The sequence below is a fragment of the Glycine soja genome, chromosome 10 (assembly GCF_004193775.1).
Source record: "Glycine soja cultivar W05 chromosome 10, ASM419377v2, whole genome shotgun sequence".
NCBI classification, from domain to species: domain Eukaryota; kingdom Viridiplantae; phylum Streptophyta; class Magnoliopsida; order Fabales; family Fabaceae; genus Glycine; species Glycine soja.
The window spans coordinates 39,851,632-39,868,644 of NC_041011.1; the positions used below are offsets into that span (position 1 = coordinate 39,851,632).

The 17,013-nt window shown below is 32.8% G+C and overlaps 2 protein-coding genes across 3 annotated transcripts; one reads left to right on the plus strand and one right to left on the minus strand.

Annotated features, from left to right (window-relative positions):
• Positions 1 to 1,780: 1,780 nt before the first annotated feature.
• On the plus strand, positions 1,781 to 12,871 carry LOC114372153 (lon protease homolog 1, mitochondrial-like). 2 transcript variants are annotated; one of them, XM_028329581.1, is made up of 20 exons: positions 1,781 to 2,185; positions 2,881 to 2,946; positions 3,142 to 3,333; positions 3,443 to 3,508; positions 3,655 to 3,696; positions 3,798 to 3,920; positions 5,777 to 5,875; positions 6,094 to 6,159; positions 6,238 to 6,324; positions 7,060 to 7,099; positions 7,519 to 7,690; positions 8,011 to 8,135; positions 9,051 to 9,181; positions 9,282 to 9,386; positions 9,584 to 9,697; positions 9,911 to 10,078; positions 10,231 to 10,332; positions 10,532 to 10,738; positions 11,209 to 11,724; positions 12,110 to 12,871. In XM_028329581.1, the coding sequence occupies exons 1-20, from the start codon at positions 1,910 to 1,912 to the stop codon at positions 12,296 to 12,298; spliced, it is 2,886 nt and encodes a 961-aa protein (XP_028185382.1). In that variant the 5' UTR covers positions 1,781 to 1,909; the 3' UTR covers positions 12,299 to 12,871. The 2 variants fall into 2 exon arrangements, with proteins under 2 accessions (XP_028185382.1, XP_028185383.1); XM_028329582.1 differs by having other exon boundaries at positions 10,532 to 10,705.
• Positions 12,872 to 13,115: 244 nt separating this feature from the next.
• Positions 13,116 to 16,432, minus strand: LOC114369209. Its single transcript, XM_028326406.1, has 5 exons — positions 16,164 to 16,432; positions 15,674 to 15,841; positions 15,014 to 15,187; positions 13,902 to 14,008; positions 13,116 to 13,393 (listed from the first exon to the last, which is right to left on the minus strand). The coding sequence occupies exons 1-5, from the start codon at positions 16,356 to 16,358 to the stop codon at positions 13,183 to 13,185; spliced, it is 855 nt and encodes a 284-aa protein (XP_028182207.1). The 5' UTR covers positions 16,359 to 16,432; the 3' UTR covers positions 13,116 to 13,182.
• Between the last annotated feature and the right edge of the window lie 581 nt (positions 16,433 to 17,013).

Below are 17,013 nucleotides of genomic sequence, written 5' to 3' on the forward strand. Positions count from 1 at the left end.
AATTTTATAAAAAAATCTAATAAGCGATAATATTCTCACATAATCTTTAAAACTCACGGGATTTTCTTATAGTAAAATAATCTTTTAAATTCAATATCTTTGTTTAAAAATTGATACCAGTACTGCATAATTGTGACAGAACCAGTTTACCAAGATAATATATATCCATCTAAAACAACTTTGCACATCACATGTTTGACAAAAAAAACCTGGCTCAAACATGTGACTCTTGGGACAAGAGGCAAAGAGGGTTGATAGGTTGAATGATGATAATGTCATGGTAGAGTGAAATTGAGAATAGCTACAACAGCCAATGTTGAAAAGACAAAGTTCAGTTCATTCAACCCAATATTAGGTCTTGAAGCCTCACAAAGATTGAAACAGCGCAGCGTGGACGTAGTAAAGAGACTAGAGCGAAAAGGGGGAGTGGATTTGTCAGGTTATTTTTTGAAATAAAAATTAGAAGGGAAGTGTAGTAGCAAAAAGAGGGAGTGGATATTGGAACTCCCAACAAATGCTGCAAATGTGGTGTGGGCACGGTCTAAAATGGCTTTTACTTCCCTTACCCACAAATTTTCATCCTACACCCCTTTTAATTTTCATAATTTCCAACAATTCCTTCTTTGTTTGTTTATATTTTTTTCGATATCATAATATTACCAGATCAAGGAAACTTTCCGAAATGCAAATAGGGTGTGATTTTACGGATTAAGTCAAATTAATATTCTCGATTAAGTTTTCCGGAACACACAAATTGCAATATGCAAAACATAATTTGGATAATGAGTTGAATGTTGCGTATTACTCAATCTGTAAATACACACTTTTTTTAATACATTTAGGATTAGTTATTCCATAATATATAGTATTATATTTTGGATTACTAATTCTAAAAGGGTTTATTTAACTTTCGAGAAGGTTTAGCTAAATAGGTCACTTCATTAGATTTAATAGACTTTTTTTTAAGATTTATTGACCTAGCTTATTTGACTAAAAAATGTTTTTAGAAAAGCTTATATCTAATCTTTATTATAATGATCTAAAATGATGCAGACCCACCATAATGAATTAAATATTAAACTATATTATTCATGAAAATGCTACTCATTTTTATATTATTTAATAAGAGAATGCTAGTGACACTTTTTAAATATTTTTTTACGATTGATTAAAATTTGTTAAAAATTATCTATTTTAATAGGTTTTATTTTTCATTTAATGATTCTCTCTTTATTTATTTAGGAGTATGAGTATGACCCACCAAATTTGGTGATACTTTTCAATACATCAACTAATTATGAGGAGAGGGTGAAAAAGAATATTAAAGAGAATTAAAGAATATTGTTAGCATTTCTATTGTAATTCGTTATTCTTGACAAAATTTATGTCATAATTAAGTCCACAAAACCACACATTCCTAAACATGAAAAAAAAACAAATTTTCAAATTTAATTTTAAACAGACAACAATTGAAGCTTGATTTTTTTTTGGTGTATAAATGAAATATATAATATATACATGTGAAATATACAATTTTTTTTTATCTAATCTATAAATTATAATATTTTTTTAGAATAATCTAATTTTATATCTTATTATTCAAGACATTAAATATGTTTAAAATATACATAATAAGCTGATAACTTCACCAACAGAGTTTTATTTTACGTTTCTTAACCCAGTTTTATTTTACTAATAACAGAGGACTAAACAGTACTTCCGCTGCAAGAAAAGGTTAGTTTGGTAAATAGGGTAGACGAGGGTTTATGAAGGGCTTTAACAAATCTGGAAGCACGAACACAACACAGCTCAGCCCTCTCCGCGCGCACAATCTTTTCTAATCCAATACTTAATTTCTATACCTCGCTAGGGCATAAACCAACCTTCAATTCTGAAAATCCCATTGCCAATGTTGAAGCTCATTGCATCCTCGCGCATCCACCGGGTGCACCCCACGGTGCTCCGTCCCGCACACCATTCCGCCTCGCCGCTGCTCAGAGTGCTGAGTTCTCTCGGCGGGTTAAGCTGGAGAAACGCTAATGTTGGAGGCAGGTATTTTTTCTGTTCCGATTCCAGCGACGGCTCCGATCACGTCGTTGACGCCGGAGTCCAGGCCGCCGAGGAGTCCGAGTCAAAGGCCTCCGCTATCGTTCCCACATATCCCAGACCCGAAGATTATCTCACTGTTAGTTTCGGATTCTACTCGTTACTGTTATTAGTTGCTGGATGGGGCGAGCAAATTGTGATTTGTGGCAAAATTTAATAAGCTAATATTAACTTATGGGAGAAGCTTAATTCACTTTACCTTCTTGTTTTCTTCCCTTATAAACACTCATGGAAAAGTTTGACCTAACATGACAAGGATTTGCTCTTTGTATGTGTTTTAATTTGTGAAGTGTAGCAAAAACTGTTAGTTTATCGTTGTCTGAAGTCTGAAATCAACAGTTGTTTTAGGCTTTGGGGATAGGGATTTTATTTACTGAGCCAAATATAGTGTTTTTCCTTCAGCTAATATGTTAACATCCTTGAGTTTTTCTGCTCCTCATTGCCTTGATATGATCTTCTTGGAAATGTTGGCTCTTATTCGATTAGAGGGTGATATTTTTTTGTTAACCTGTCCTTGTTATACTACTTCATGTCTAGGCTATTCTCAGTTGTGTTTCGGGGTGCATCATGTGATTCACACACCCCAACGTGGAAATAAATCGAGGACTGTTTCGTACAGTTTTTCCAGTATTTGTTATTTAGATATGTTTTGTAAAACAAAATAATTGGAGCTTGTGATGAAGTCTCTTTTCTACATTGTTTTATTTTCAGTTTTCTTGATAACTCATACATGATATTCTGGATGCTTATTTTTTCTCCTTACCTTTGGAACAGGTTTTGGCATTACCATTGATACACAGACCACTTTTCCCAGGATTTTACATGCCAGTCTTTGTTAAGGTATGGTGAGTTGTCTGGAGTGAGGAGTTAAACATATTTCTTTGCTTTTTACATGCTTCTGGATTAACCTTTATGGCTTATGCAAATTGTAATCTATGATCAGTGCATGTATGTGGCAAGGACTTGGCTGAATGTAACTTGAAACTCAAATGTATGGTTATCCAGATTCTAATGAGTATTTTACTATGTATCTAGGATCCCAAATTATTGGCAGCTTTACAGGAAAGTCGAGAACGACAAGCCCCGTATGCTGGTGCTTTCCTCCTTAAGGACGAGCCGGAGGCTGATCCCAGTGTAGTATCTAGTTCTGACGCAGATAAAAATGTATATGATTTAAAAGGAAAAGAGTTGTTTAACCGTCTTCACGAAGTTGGGACTCTTGCTCAGGTATGTGATTGGTACGTAGCTTACTAGTTGCTTTATATCTTCGATGGATTGCTTGTATAACTTTAACAAGTACTTCATATTTTGTAACTATTCCCCTTCTCAATACCAGATTTCAAGTATCCATGGGGATCAGGTGATCCTGATTGGTCATCGGCGTCTACGCATAACAGAGATGGTTAGTTGAATGTGTTAAAATTAAGAAAGACTAGTGTTTACTTTTTAATTTTATTATTGTGCCAGTATCTCCATATTTGTGTATATCTTATAGGGGCTAAAGTAATTTTCTGTTTATTTAGCACTGAGAACTTATCTTTTCTGCAGGTTAGTGAGGATCCACTTACTGTAAAAGTCGATCATCTCAAGGTATGTCTTTATCTACTGTTTCCTCATTTTATATTTTCATTAAACTGAAAGATTTCTATCGAATTATCTATTCTCTTATTGGGTTTTACTTGGTGCTGCAGGATAAAACTTACAACAAAGACGATGATATTATAAAGGCCACATCTTTCGAGGTTATATCAACCCTAAGAGATGTTCTTAAAACAAGTTCCCTTTGGAGAGATCATGTTCAGACTTACACTAAGGTTTGGACCCTTCTCTGTATGTGTTTATTGGAACATGGAATCGGGGTAAGGGATTAGAGTTGTTTAGATGGCTAGGTTGCTAGGTTTGTTTGCATTAGTTTTCTTGAAATTTTGAAAGTTGACACACACAAATATGGAAAATAGTTAAAGTCAGTCTTTGTGATAATTTTAACCCCAGTGGAATGGTAGTGTGAGAAAGAAATATAAAAGGATTAATCAAGAACAGAAAATATTAGATAAAGAGTGAGTAAGTCATTATTATTTTAACTTCTAAGAGCCGTGTTTTAGATATCTTGATAATGAACCTTTAGACATCTTGTTAAGTGACAAATGTAAGTTTGATGAAGTTTTTGGCTGTATTTCAAACAAGTTTCTTACAATTGTCTTATAGAATGGTTCCTAGTTGGATTTATGGATTATTGGCATTTCTTCTTTCTTCTACTCAACATTCAACATATCACCACAAAAATTAATATTATTTTCATATGATGTGATATATTACAATGTGATACAAGACATAAATGACTAACCTGTTCTTATACTAATACTAGATCATAATTCTATCTAACTAAGGAAACGAATCATAAAAGGTAAGGAAATATGAAAACCAAGGAAATAGGGAAACTAATCCTAAGAGATTATATCTAAGATATTCTAAATTATTCAAGATATAATAAAGATACTATTGGATATTATAGATGTTAATGCAAGAAAGCATTTTACTCTGAACTTCAAATTCAATCATTTTGCGTGCTTGCATTTTCGGAATGAGAAGTTTTCTCTGAAGTAGTGGTGCTTTGTAGCCTTCTCCAAGTATCATATGGTATTGTGAACCCAAAGGTGATTTCAACAAGTGTAGAATATACAGCATATTGGTGATATGGAGTATGGACATGTTAGTCATCTTTGCACTATGGCTGAGGTTTTATAATAATTATTAGCCTTTAGCCCCTTTTCCAAGGAAACTTAAAGGGTGCTCTATGGTTAATACTTTTTCTTCAATTTGGCATGCTCAATAAAAGACATAAATGTTGTCTATGTAAGTCTACTATCTACATAATATTTGAGCTGCTTGCTTTTGTATTGGTTGGTTAGACTTGGAGTAATCTATGTTTGGTATAATGGCGAGTTTACGTTAGCTGTTGAGGGCCTATCACTACCCTCCTCCTTAACCTGGGCTTGGAACCGGCTATGGAAAACATAGATGGAGTTGGAGAAAATCGTCAAGGAAGATCTTAGGCTAAATAATATTCCTGAAACCTTGGTTATTAACTGTGCCAAATGTGTGATCAATGTAGCCGACCTCACCTAGTGGGATAAAGTTTTGTTGTTATTGTTGGTTGGACTTGGAGTAAAACACTCAATTAATTAATTTATTGATGAGTTTTTTTCTCAGTTATTGTATTTTTCTGTTACTTGCTCATTAAGAAGATCCCGAAGTCTGTCCTTTCATGACTATATAGCAGTTATTAGGGTCAACCAGCTTGTTCCTGATAAATACTTTGATTTTACTTATGTTTCTGAAACAATTTTTCTGTGTAATAGAATAGGAGGATAGTAAAACTATTATTCTATATAAATACCCACAAGCTATTATTATGTTGTTAATTTTTCAAATAAAGTAATAAATTAACAGATCGTGTATTATGATTCTTCCCATGTACAGATAAATGAGTATCTCAAAACAATTGCTATAAGTGCCTCTCCTGTATTTTTTTATTGCTTTAAAATATAGAAAAAAAAGGACTACGCAGTTAAAGTACTTATATTCTGGTTGTTACATGTAATATTGGATTACAGTTCAATACTTTACTTCTATAATATTATTATGACTTCCTTTTTCTTAAATTGTGCAGCATATAGGTGATTTTACTTATCCAAGGCTTGCAGATTTTGGTGCTGCAATATCTGGGGCAAATAAATTGCAATGCCAACAAGTTCTTGAAGAGCTAGATGTGAGCACCTTACCTTTGACACTGACCCTGAGAAACTCTGACTTGATGTAGTGAGACTACATTTTCCATTTTTGTACAGTAATAAGTTTTAATTTCTTGGGTCAAATCTTTTTGGAAACTGGATGTTCTCTATCACTATAGAATTAACATATAAAAAGGTGAACATATGGAAGACTGAAAATTTCACATTTGGAGGTGGATTTTGTGTTGCTGAACAGGTGTATAAGCGATTAAAACTTACACTGGAGTTGGTAAAGAAAGAGATGGAAATCAGCAAGATTCAGGTAATAATGTCTTTGGCTTTCATGTATGTATTGCATTGAACTATTCATTATATATTAAGGCATGTTGATTCTTGTCAGGAATCAATTGCAAAAGCAATTGAAGAAAAGATAAGTGGTGAGCAGCGCCGTTACTTGTTAAATGAGCAGCTTAAGGCCATAAAGAAGGTACAAAGCCCACATAATTTGTTTACATCCATGTGCTGCAAATCCTTGACAAGTTGGTTCATTATGCCTTTTATGTAGCTTCTATTATACAATTCTTTATGTTAACTTGCCAATGGGGTACTATTTGAATTTTTTCTTTCTGTACATGGTTTCAATGCATGATCTCTTTCTGCTGAACTGGAGTTCATGAATTTATTGCTGAGAAAATGCTGGTTTAGCTTATTTATTATGTCATTGACTTCATTCTTTGGAAGTCTTGTATGATGTCCCATCAGAGGACACATTTCTTATTTTAATTAGGCTTTATAGTTTATCCCGTGGTATTGGAAGTTTAGGTATCGACCTAGGCATCTGATCTTGCTGGTGGCATTTTCCTTTATCCTATCACGAGTGCAATTATATTTATGGGAAGGTTTTTATTTAGGATTATGGCCTTTCCATAAGCTCCTTTTAGCTTATTCCAGCCTGTTTGGATACAAGGATGGAAGTGCTTTTGAGAACTTCTCTACTGGAAAAAACTCTATATTTTCTAGTAGAAAAGCTCTCAAAAGCACTTGCGGCTTGTATACAAACAGGTCCTCTTTATGAATAAGCTCATATTTAGTAATTTTGAAGTGCTTAATTAAGTTGTTTATCCGAAATTCCGAATGTGCCAAGCCAATGATATGTTTTGCTGAATGCTCTATTATTCAAATTGGTCTTAATTTTATTTTCTTTTAATTTTCATATTTGCAGGAACTGGGACTGGAGACTGATGACAAAACAGCTCTTACTGGTTGGTTCTGATCTATAATGTCTGCTTTTAGTACAAGATAGTAGCTTTCTTTTATAACCCGTGTCATGACCAAAGGATTGCTGTTGTGTGCATACATGTAGGCAAGGTCATTTAGCTTGTAGGACTTACGACTATGTGATTGAAGTCTGATTACTAAATTACTAAAGGTTCACCTAACTTCTTTTTTTTTTTTTTTTAAACTTGTTCTCCTCTTTATGTTTCCATGCAGTATCCTTCAATATTTTTTGTACAATACTATAGTGGGTATAGGAATATTCTTTGTATTCTGATTGATATTTCTTGTCATCAGATCAAATTTGAGTCACAGCTTCTAGTTGTTAGTCCATAAAATGTTTATGGAGGTATACTTTAGTGTAATTTGTTTTTTATCATAACAATTTTTTTGTTCTTTATTGCAGGTAAATTCAGGGAAAGGATTGAGCCAAAGAGAGAAAAATGCCCGCCTCATATTTTACAAGTTATAGATGAAGAACTTGCAAAGCTACAGCTGTTGGAGGCTAGTTCTAGTGAATTCAGTGTTACCCGTAACTACTTGGACTGGTTGACTGCACTGCCTTGGGGTGAATACAGGTTTCCATATATGGAATTTCATTCTTACTATTGTTGCTAGAGTAATTTAAATTTATTTAAGATTTCAATGCTTACTTCATATGGAGGACACCACCCATTACCATTCATGTGGGACAGATGTGTTTGACAGCTTAAATTTAGGACAGCTGCCAAACATGGTTTTTGGAAAGGCCCTTTGGTGACAAATAAATGCATAAACATAGTTTTCAGAGGCTTTTGGATGTACTAAGGGTTTTTATTCTCTGAATTACTGTCCTTTTATGTTAACTACAAATTATTTCAAATCTCATAAATTTTAATCAGTTAATTCCCCAATCCAGTGATGAGAACTTTGATGTTACTCGGGCACAAAAGATTCTTGATGAAGACCATTATGGATTAACTGATGTGAAGGAAAGGATACTGGAATTCATAGCTGTTGGGAAATTAAGAGGGACTTCACAAGGTAATCATGGTCCATCTATATAATGTATCCTGTAGATTTATCTGGGTTTTTAGTATATGCCAAATGCTATATTGCTATATTGACCTGGCTATTCAATGTCTACAAAATACTAGGTTAAATAAAAAATTTGGTCCTTACACCTTTTTGTTTTAGGGCCCACATAAAATATTTAGAATCAGTCTCCGCCATTTGCTGAAGTTATAATGGTGTGTTAGAGTTCTGTTCATGTAGAGATGAAACAAAAAAATGTGTCAAGTGTAAAGAGTATAAAGACCAAAGTGTTGAGTTTTATTTTATTTCTATGTTGGGAGTTGGGACTAAAATGAAGTGTAATTTTTTTTTGCACGGAGACTAAAAAAACATCAAGTATAGAGATTAAATCTAATCTTGTTATAACGTCACAAACAATGATGACCATTTTGTTAACGGTTTTACATTTAGGGACCAAAATGTAGGTTTTTTTTCTTTTCATGTGGGCACTAAGATGAAGAAGGGTGTCAAGTGTAGGGACAAAATTTATAATTTAACCCAAATACTCTATTGCTATCAGTTCTTTAGAATTCCGATAGGTGAGATGCATGATTATAATTCTATATATGACTGTGTGAGGTATTTTATGGCAGGGCAACCTTGCTATGTAGTAATGAGTTTGGTATTAATTTTTTTTTAACTAATATATATTTTCTATGAAATTTGAGTAATAATTTAAAATGTTCCTGACTTTGTTGACTGGTTCTGGCTTTAATCTGGATAAACTTGCCCTGGTTTATGTATTTGGTGTTGATTCTTGTTAAATGGATTTAAGATTTTGACTGTAGTATGCTAATCCATTTGTTTAAAGTTTAAGCTTTTGGTGCTTAAATCTTTGCATGTTCAAAAAGTGACATGGTTCCTGATATTTCTGATATATGCCAGGGAAAATTATCTGTCTTTCTGGTCCACCTGGAGTGGGCAAAACAAGTATTGGTCGTTCAATTGCACGTGCCTTGAACCGTAAGTTCTTCCGATTCTCTGTAGGAGGATTAGCTGATGTGGCTGAAATCAAGGTAGCTACAGTCTCTGTTTCCTTGTCACAGTTGAATTATATAAACCAGTTTAATGGCAACATATGTGGTAATCTTTTGAATCATTAATTTTATTTTACAGGGTCATCGTCGAACTTATATTGGTGCTATGCCAGGGAAGATAGTACAATGCCTTAAGAATGTGGGCACATCCAACCCCCTTGTTTTGATTGATGAGATTGACAAAGTAATACATCTCTAAATGGTTCAATTTTTTGGCGAAGTAATTGTATTTTCTGATTTCCTATGGGTCGTCCTGGCCTTGGCTCTAATAAATATAATGCATGCATTTCAGTTTCATTAAATTTACTATGGTTTCTAATCTTGTAATTATTCAAAGAAAAATGCTGATTTTAATATTAATATGTTTTATTCAATTGTTAGTTGGGCAGAGGACATGCTGGTGATCCAGCGAGTGCTTTGTTAGAGCTTCTGGATCCAGAGCAGAATGCTAATTTTCTTGACCACTATCTTGATGTTACCATTGATCTATCAAAGGTATTAATTTATAATCTGGAGCCTTTATAGTGAGGTTGTGATATAGTCAGCATTTGTACATGGTTTATTAATTGTGTTCATTGCTGATAGGTAGTTCATAGGATGGTCAAATAGTTCTTGAATGTATTCCTTTCATTCAGTTCCCTGTAGGCAAAGTAGGCTTGTTTTTACCATAATTACTTAAGCAGTTATGCGCTGGAAATCTCACTGCAGGTTCTTTTTGTTTGCACTGCAAATGTTGTTGAAATGATACCTAATCCCCTGTTGGATAGAATGGAGGTTGTTGCTATTGCTGGGTATATTACTGATGAGAAAATGCACATTGCTAGAGATTATCTGGAGAAGACCACTCGTGAAGCTTGTGGAATAAAGCCTGAACAAGTATTTATCTTTGCTACCTGTTTTGCAGTCCATTCTCCTGCAGAGAATGGGATTTTCAAAGTCTTAACATAGTGTTATTGCAAGCATAATGATGCCAGCTTTTATCGCCTTTCTTGCTGAAAATATTGACTTTAAAAACTATCCTGCTTCAGGTGGAAGTGACTGATGCTGCTCTTCTTGCCCTAATTGAAAATTACTGCCGAGAATCAGGGGTCAGGAATCTTCAAAAGCACATAGAGAAAATTTACCGAAAGGTCTGTTAAAAGTTTCAGTTACTAACACAGTGAAAAGGCTATATGGTGTATATGGTTGAAAAGAGAACCACTCATGATTTGTTGTTTTCAATAGTTTTGGCTGCATTAGTTCATTACTAATTCACTATATCTGAATTTGAATATATAGTGACTGTGTCAGTTACCTGTGACCAAAAATGTTCTGTTTGTGGAATGGCAGATAGCGCTACAACTTGTGAGGCAAGGGGAGATGATTGATGCTACCATGCTACCAATAAAAGACAAAGTTGACTCTGATGAATTAGGTCAAAATGCAGTTCAAAATAAGAACTCTGAGTTGGTGGAGGGTATCGATCCTGAAAAAGAGAGTGAAACATCTGATGAAATTCATAAGGTGCAATCATCTGATCAATCTCAATGTCTCGAGGTAGTTTAGCCCTCTGGAAGTACAATCAAATTCTCTCTTTTATAAAAAAAACAATATTTTCTATGATATATAAGAGCTATGTAAGGGTAAGTTGTGCCTTGGTGACTTGTTGGTCATGGGTTCGAATCCGGAAACAGCCTCTTTGCATATGCAAGGGTAAGGCTGCGTACAATATCCCTCCCCCATACCTTTGCATAGCGAAGAGCCTCTGGGCAATGGGGTACGAAGTTTTTATATATAAGAGCTATGTACATGCATTTTAGTGTTTTACCTGCTCTTCTTTGACAGCAGTACAACCTTGTGGTTTTGTCCAAAAGTTTTTAACTGGTAAAAAACTATGCTCACAAACTTTGTAGTTTGATAATTTTCTCTGAAACCTGATAAGTTTTTTGTGGTCCATTAGCCACTGGTTCATTTATTTGATATATATATATATATATATTAATATATATGGATCGTAATTTTGGCAGGTTGCAAAAGAAAGTGGGGGAGATAAGGAAATTGAAACAAAGACTATTGAACAAGTATTGGTTGATGAATCTAATTTAACTGACTTTGTTGGCAAGCCTGTCTTCCATGCTGAGCGCATCTATGATCAGACACCTGTTGGTGTTGTTATGGGTCTTGCCTGGACTGCAATGGGTGGTTCCACACTGTATATAGAGACCACATTTGTTGAAGAAGGGGAGGGAAAAGGAACACTGCACCTCACTGGTCAATTAGGAGATGTGATGAAAGAAAGTGCTCAGATAGCTCACACGGTTGCCCGAAGAATACTACTGGAAAGAGAACCAGAAAATCCTTTCTTTGCAAATTCAAAACTACACCTCCATGTCCCTGCAGGGGCTACACCAAAGGATGGACCAAGTGCTGGTTCCACGATGACCACTTCATTGTTGTCCCTTGCCATGAAGAAACCTGTGAAGAAGGATCTAGCAATGACTGGGGAAGTGACACTTACGGGGAAGATTCTTCCCATTGGCGGCGTATGTTGAGAAATACCTTCTATTGCAATATGTTGAGAAATACCTTCTATTGCAATGTTATTGTTCCTAACTTTTGGATGCAGAGACTTGTGTGCATCTTTCGATGTTGGTTTTCAAGCTTTCGGAATTTTTTTGTTTTGAATGCTGTTACATTTGTTTCAACAACGAAGGGGTATTTCCTTGATGGGTTGGCCCCCTTCTTTCAGTATCTATTCACTGACTAAACTACATTCAGAATAAAAAAAAAAGAAAAGTCCTCTAGTAATCTTTGCCCAGCCAACGGATTATTCATCAGAAGCTACCCCTCAACAGTTTTTGCTGTGAATTCTTTTTTGTACATTTTGTGTCTGAAACTGTCACTCATGCAATGCTGTGAAATTTGCAGGTTAAAGAGAAAACCATAGCCGCAAGAAGGAGCGAAGTTAAGACTATTATATTCCCTTCAGCTAACAGGAGAGATTTTGATGAGCTAGCACCTAATGTGAAAGAAGGTCTTGATGTTCATTTTGTTGATGACTACATGCAGATCTTTAATTTGGCTTTTGATGATGAGCAATCTCAGAATATAAAGTAAGTCATTAATGCCCTGTAGGATCTTGAGATGAAACTTGATTCTTTGTTGAGCTGGGAACCAGATGAATTTTGTACTATATGAATTTAGTACCAACGGTTTTTGGAGTTTCTATTCATCTCTTGGGCTCAAGGTCTTGTTCTATCATTTCCATTTTTCAGACATTCCAATTGTAATAACATGTATATTTGTATTCGAGGGATTTTTTTGCTGAGGCAGGGCCATGGAGTGTTCACAAGGAAGAATATTCTAATACATACAATAATACAAAACAACTTTGCAAATTCAAATTCATTTTTTTTACACACATAGGGTGGGGATGAAGAGTCATTCTCAGTAGAATTACTCCACTTAATAACTATGTGTGTATGTATGTCTCTCTCTGTCTGTATATATGTGTGTATTTGTGTCTCAAACTCTAGCTTCGTTGTTTATTTATTATTATTATTATGGAAGGGGCTAGGGATATGGAGAAAGGGATGTCAATAATACATTGCTTGTTTTTCCAAGAAAGGGGCTATGAATTATGTAAAACAGTTATTATAAAAGTTAACAAAGTTTTATGAATTTATTATATATGACAATTGTTATCGGATGATAATGTAATTTTCTTTTATTGTGTTAGTGCATTTATTCAATTTTTTTTGGGTGAATCTTGCATTTACTAATTTGATATTTTTAGAATTGATCTCACTAAGTTCTTTAAGTTGTTGACCTAAGTTGCGTACATGTTGTGCATCATAAGATAAAATAAAAGTGAAGGAATACACTCACTTTTTTTCGTACTGCTGATGCATATATTGCGTAAAGGGCAAGAAAATTTAAAAAGATAAATAACTTTTTTTCATTTAGAAATATGAAGCATGGAGAAATACAAAAGGACATGTTCAGAGCATAAGGGAGTAGGTATAGGCAATGGCATGTGGATCATGACCAAAAGAAAATTGAGTCGTTCCTTGATCTAAATGTGAACTAAAATAAGCAAAATGTGAACTAGGAAAAGGTCTTAGGCTCAATTCTAACAATCGATTATCGCTTTGCAATAGCTTTATGTAGTGTTGGTCAAGAACTCCATGAGGAAATTGAAGATAGTGCCTCCTGAATAGAAATGTTTGTCAGCAACATAGATTTGGAGAAAAAAAATGAAAAAATAAAAGAGAGATGGAAAGTTATATTTTTTTTTTTTGTTTATAGCAAAAAAGAAAACTAAACAGCTACTAATCTAGGAGTGGAAATTCCTATGAAAAGTTATATTATGCAAACAATTGTTTCAACTTTTTTTATGAAAAAAATACCTTAAAATATGTTAAGTGTGTAGATTTAAACTTTAGAAGAAAAAAATATAAATATAAAAAAGTAATCATTTTGAGAAGTTATTTCTAATAGTTCCTAAAACAAGGTTGAATTATAACTACTGTTTAAAATAAAATAAAATTGTATTTATTTTTTGTTGTAACTAAATTAAAAACAACTTTTGTTTTATATAAAATCTCTAAACAAGTTTAAAGCTTAAACTAATGGACCAAATTTGTGAGCAAATTGTATCATTTTTAATTCAACATAAAATTAAAAAGAGGAAAAATGTAGAAAGAGTAAAAATATGTACCGGTATTCTGAAGCTTGACCATCGGTGAAGTCATGAGATATAGTCCACGTAGTATGTTTTTTAGGCTTTGGATCAATCTCGCGAAAGAACGACGGTACTTTGTCTAGCTGCAGGGAAAATAATTTTATGGACATAAGAGAGGCATAAACTATTTTGAAACACTTAAACTGTTGGGTGAATAAAATTTATTTGATTTTACTATCTGAATATGCATGCTTCTTTCCCTGAAAGCCGTATGAACTTCAAAGTGTAAATATTGCATTAGTTTATATTTTTCTGTGTACTAAATTTAATATCTATTTATAAAAAATAATTAATTTAAAAAATCAAATAATTTATTATGCATTTCATTTTCAAAAACATGACAAGATTTTTATTTAAAATTTATTTTTAATTTATAATTTTTAAAATTTTATCTAGCAATTATATATATATATATATATATATATATATATATATATATATATATTTATATATATATCTTCCTATAATTTTAAATATTCTACTCTTTTAATTTACACTTTTAAATTTTACATTTATTCAATTAAAATAATCGTAGAACGAATGAAATTGTTGATTGTTTAGTGATGATCGTTGGATACTTGGATTCGTTATCCACTGAGCTTGATTTGTGATTATGTTAACCTCCCTACTTTGTACTTTTTTGTGATAGATATTATCTACTTAATTATTTAATTTATGTAATAAAAAACGAAGAGCTCAAGTGGCAATGCGTGACATTGCTATTTCATTTTTTATTTATCTTGGTCCACTTTCCACTTCTTTACCATCCTTAGCCTACTACTTTATTACTCGTTTTGTAACAAATAATAAATAAAAATTAACATATTATGAATGATCAATTATCATATCATATATACCTATGCTTTTAAAAATAATATTTATTACTAACTATTATATTAATATACATTTAAAATTGTAGAAAAATTACTTTTTTTCCTCACAATAGGAGTAATTTTTTAAAATGAAATCAAATTTTATATGTAAAAGTCCAATGTATATTTTTTTATTATAAAAAATTATCGTATACTTTACTGGGTCATCATTTTTTTTTCTTTCTAAAATACTGGTATATATAATGAGAAATATACCTCAATTTCCAGTATTCCAGGTGAATTTTCCTCCATAACAGCTCGAATGGCCGATATATTCTGGCAGTGTATTTCAATCTTGAACTTCAAACCATCATGTAATATCTCCCAGATCAATTTTTGTCTTGCATAATAACACTTAGCTACCAATTCATAAGGATACTTAGCCTCAATCTGCACGTGATTAAATTTGTATAGTCGATAATTTAATCAAGACTAATATACTGACCTTTTATATATGAATATTATTTGAAAGAAAATGGTCATCCAATTTAGTCTTTAAGATTATCAAAATCTGTACAAGTTGGGAAAACCCCATATAACAAAGGGTAATTTTCTTTGTTTATAAATACAGCAGTTTAGGATTCACCATGGATCTTCTAAACTCATTTAAAAATTTACTAAATTAGGTAATGTTTAATTTCCAACTATATATCCCAAGTGAATTTAGCAGATTTGTTTCTAGAATGCATGCAGTTGAAGGTTCTAACATAGATTGAAGGAAAAAAAAGACTCTAAACTCAGCTAAGAAATTAAACAAACGTTGGTTGAATAATAGTATATTTTTCCCTTAAAAAAATCAACAATATTCACAGAAAATGATTTTCTAACTACATTACAGTTCAACATTCAATATTCGACCTATTATATATTTCTTACCTTAAAATAGCCGATCCTGAGCATATCCATTGGAAACTGCACAGCCTTTAGTTTCTCAACCTTGTTATTGGCTGCAACTTGGCTTGTCTTGGTTGGCTGCAGCATTTCAGGTGTCATAGTGATTTTCAACCCGAGGAGTGGTGGAAGCTGGGAAAACTCTTTCAAGGCCTGTAAAAGAACCCAAACACTAATGTATAACCATGAAAATCATTTTCTGCACAAATAAAAACAAAATGGAAATAGATTCACCCAATCATTCTCTGAATGTGTTAAGTGATGAGATATAAGATTGGTTGGATGATTAAAAAGAAAAAAAAAAGTCATGAATTTTATTTTTTACTAATAAAAATTAACAAATAAAATCTAACAAGTAACATTTATGATAAAAAAGAGAGTGTAACTGATTGTATGTACAAGGTGCATATATGGAAGAAATTAATTAAATATTCCGTTAGCATAGGTGATCGCATGCATAACAAAAAATAAGTACCCTTTTATATGCAGTTTGTTCATCATCATCATCATCAATATATTGGTGGTGGTCTTCGTCGCGAAGGTATGAAAAATACAAAAACTGATTATCTGAAGAGTTATATTGATATGAATTAGCCATAGCAATCTCCTGTTGAGTAGTGAGGGCGAATCCTTGGCAAACACTGTCATCGGATCCAGTGCTGTGCGCCATAGAACCGGTTTCAGGTATGGATATAAACAGCAAGCTTAATTGTGCTGCAGATGAGTCTGAGTTCTGTGGTTGGCTTGTTCACGATTTGTGTTATATTACTTGTGCTTATTTATATTCTTTAATTTGTAGGGTGCGTTCATATGTATTTTAATTAGTGTTTATCGTTAAAGTCTGAACAAAGTGGACTAACTTCTTTTTTGGTGAAAACAAAAAGAAAGTGAACTTTGTTTAACTAAAGTAGAAGCTTCCTTTCGGTTTCCTAAAATAAGGCTGATATTCAGAGGCTAAAATTTGTACTCTAATTAATTAATGCCCAATTTATATATTCCTTAATTTTAAAAAATTTTATTCATATTTTATCCATATTTATGTTTTTTCTAAATTAAAGTTATTTAAGTTTGTCCCTTTCATCAATATTGTTTTTAGAGGGAATTTTATTTAAGCTGGATGAAACTATTATTAGAAATAAAACATTTCTTCTAAATACTAACACATCTACGTGCCTATTGATCTAAGCAATAAGTAGTTTTCATTAATATGATATTCAATCTACTTTATTTTTTTAATTCCATGTTTTAAATCTATCCCTTATTTCAGCTATTTTTTTAAAAAGTTTACTTCATTTATATATCATGCAGAATACTGAAAAAAAATA

What these genes read in the sequence shown, in the direction of transcription:
- LOC114372153 (XM_028329581.1), top strand. Translation starts at nt 1,910, where the DNA reads ATGTTGAAGCTCATTGCATCCTCGCGCATCCACCGGGTGCACCCCACG. An exon ending in ACATGCCAGTCTTTGTTAAG is followed by an intron (nt 2,947 to 3,141) that starts GTATGGTGAGTT and finishes CTATGTATCTAG; the next exon opens with GATCCCAAATTATTGGCAGC. An exon ending in TGACAAAACAGCTCTTACTG is followed by an intron (nt 7,100 to 7,518) that starts GTTGGTTCTGAT and finishes TCTTTATTGCAG; the next exon opens with GTAAATTCAGGGAAAGGATT.
- LOC114369209 (XM_028326406.1), bottom strand. Translation starts at nt 16,358, where the DNA reads ATGGCGCACAGCACTGGATCCGATGACAGTGTTTGCCAAGGATTCGCC. An exon ending in AACAAACTGCATATAAAAGG is followed by an intron (nt 15,842 to 16,163) that starts GTACTTATTTTT and finishes GTTCTTTTACAG; the next exon opens with GCCTTGAAAGAGTTTTCCCA. An exon ending in GGTCAAGCTTCAGAATACCG is followed by an intron (nt 13,394 to 13,901) that starts GTACATATTTTT and finishes ATTTCTATTCAG; the next exon opens with GAGGCACTATCTTCAATTTC.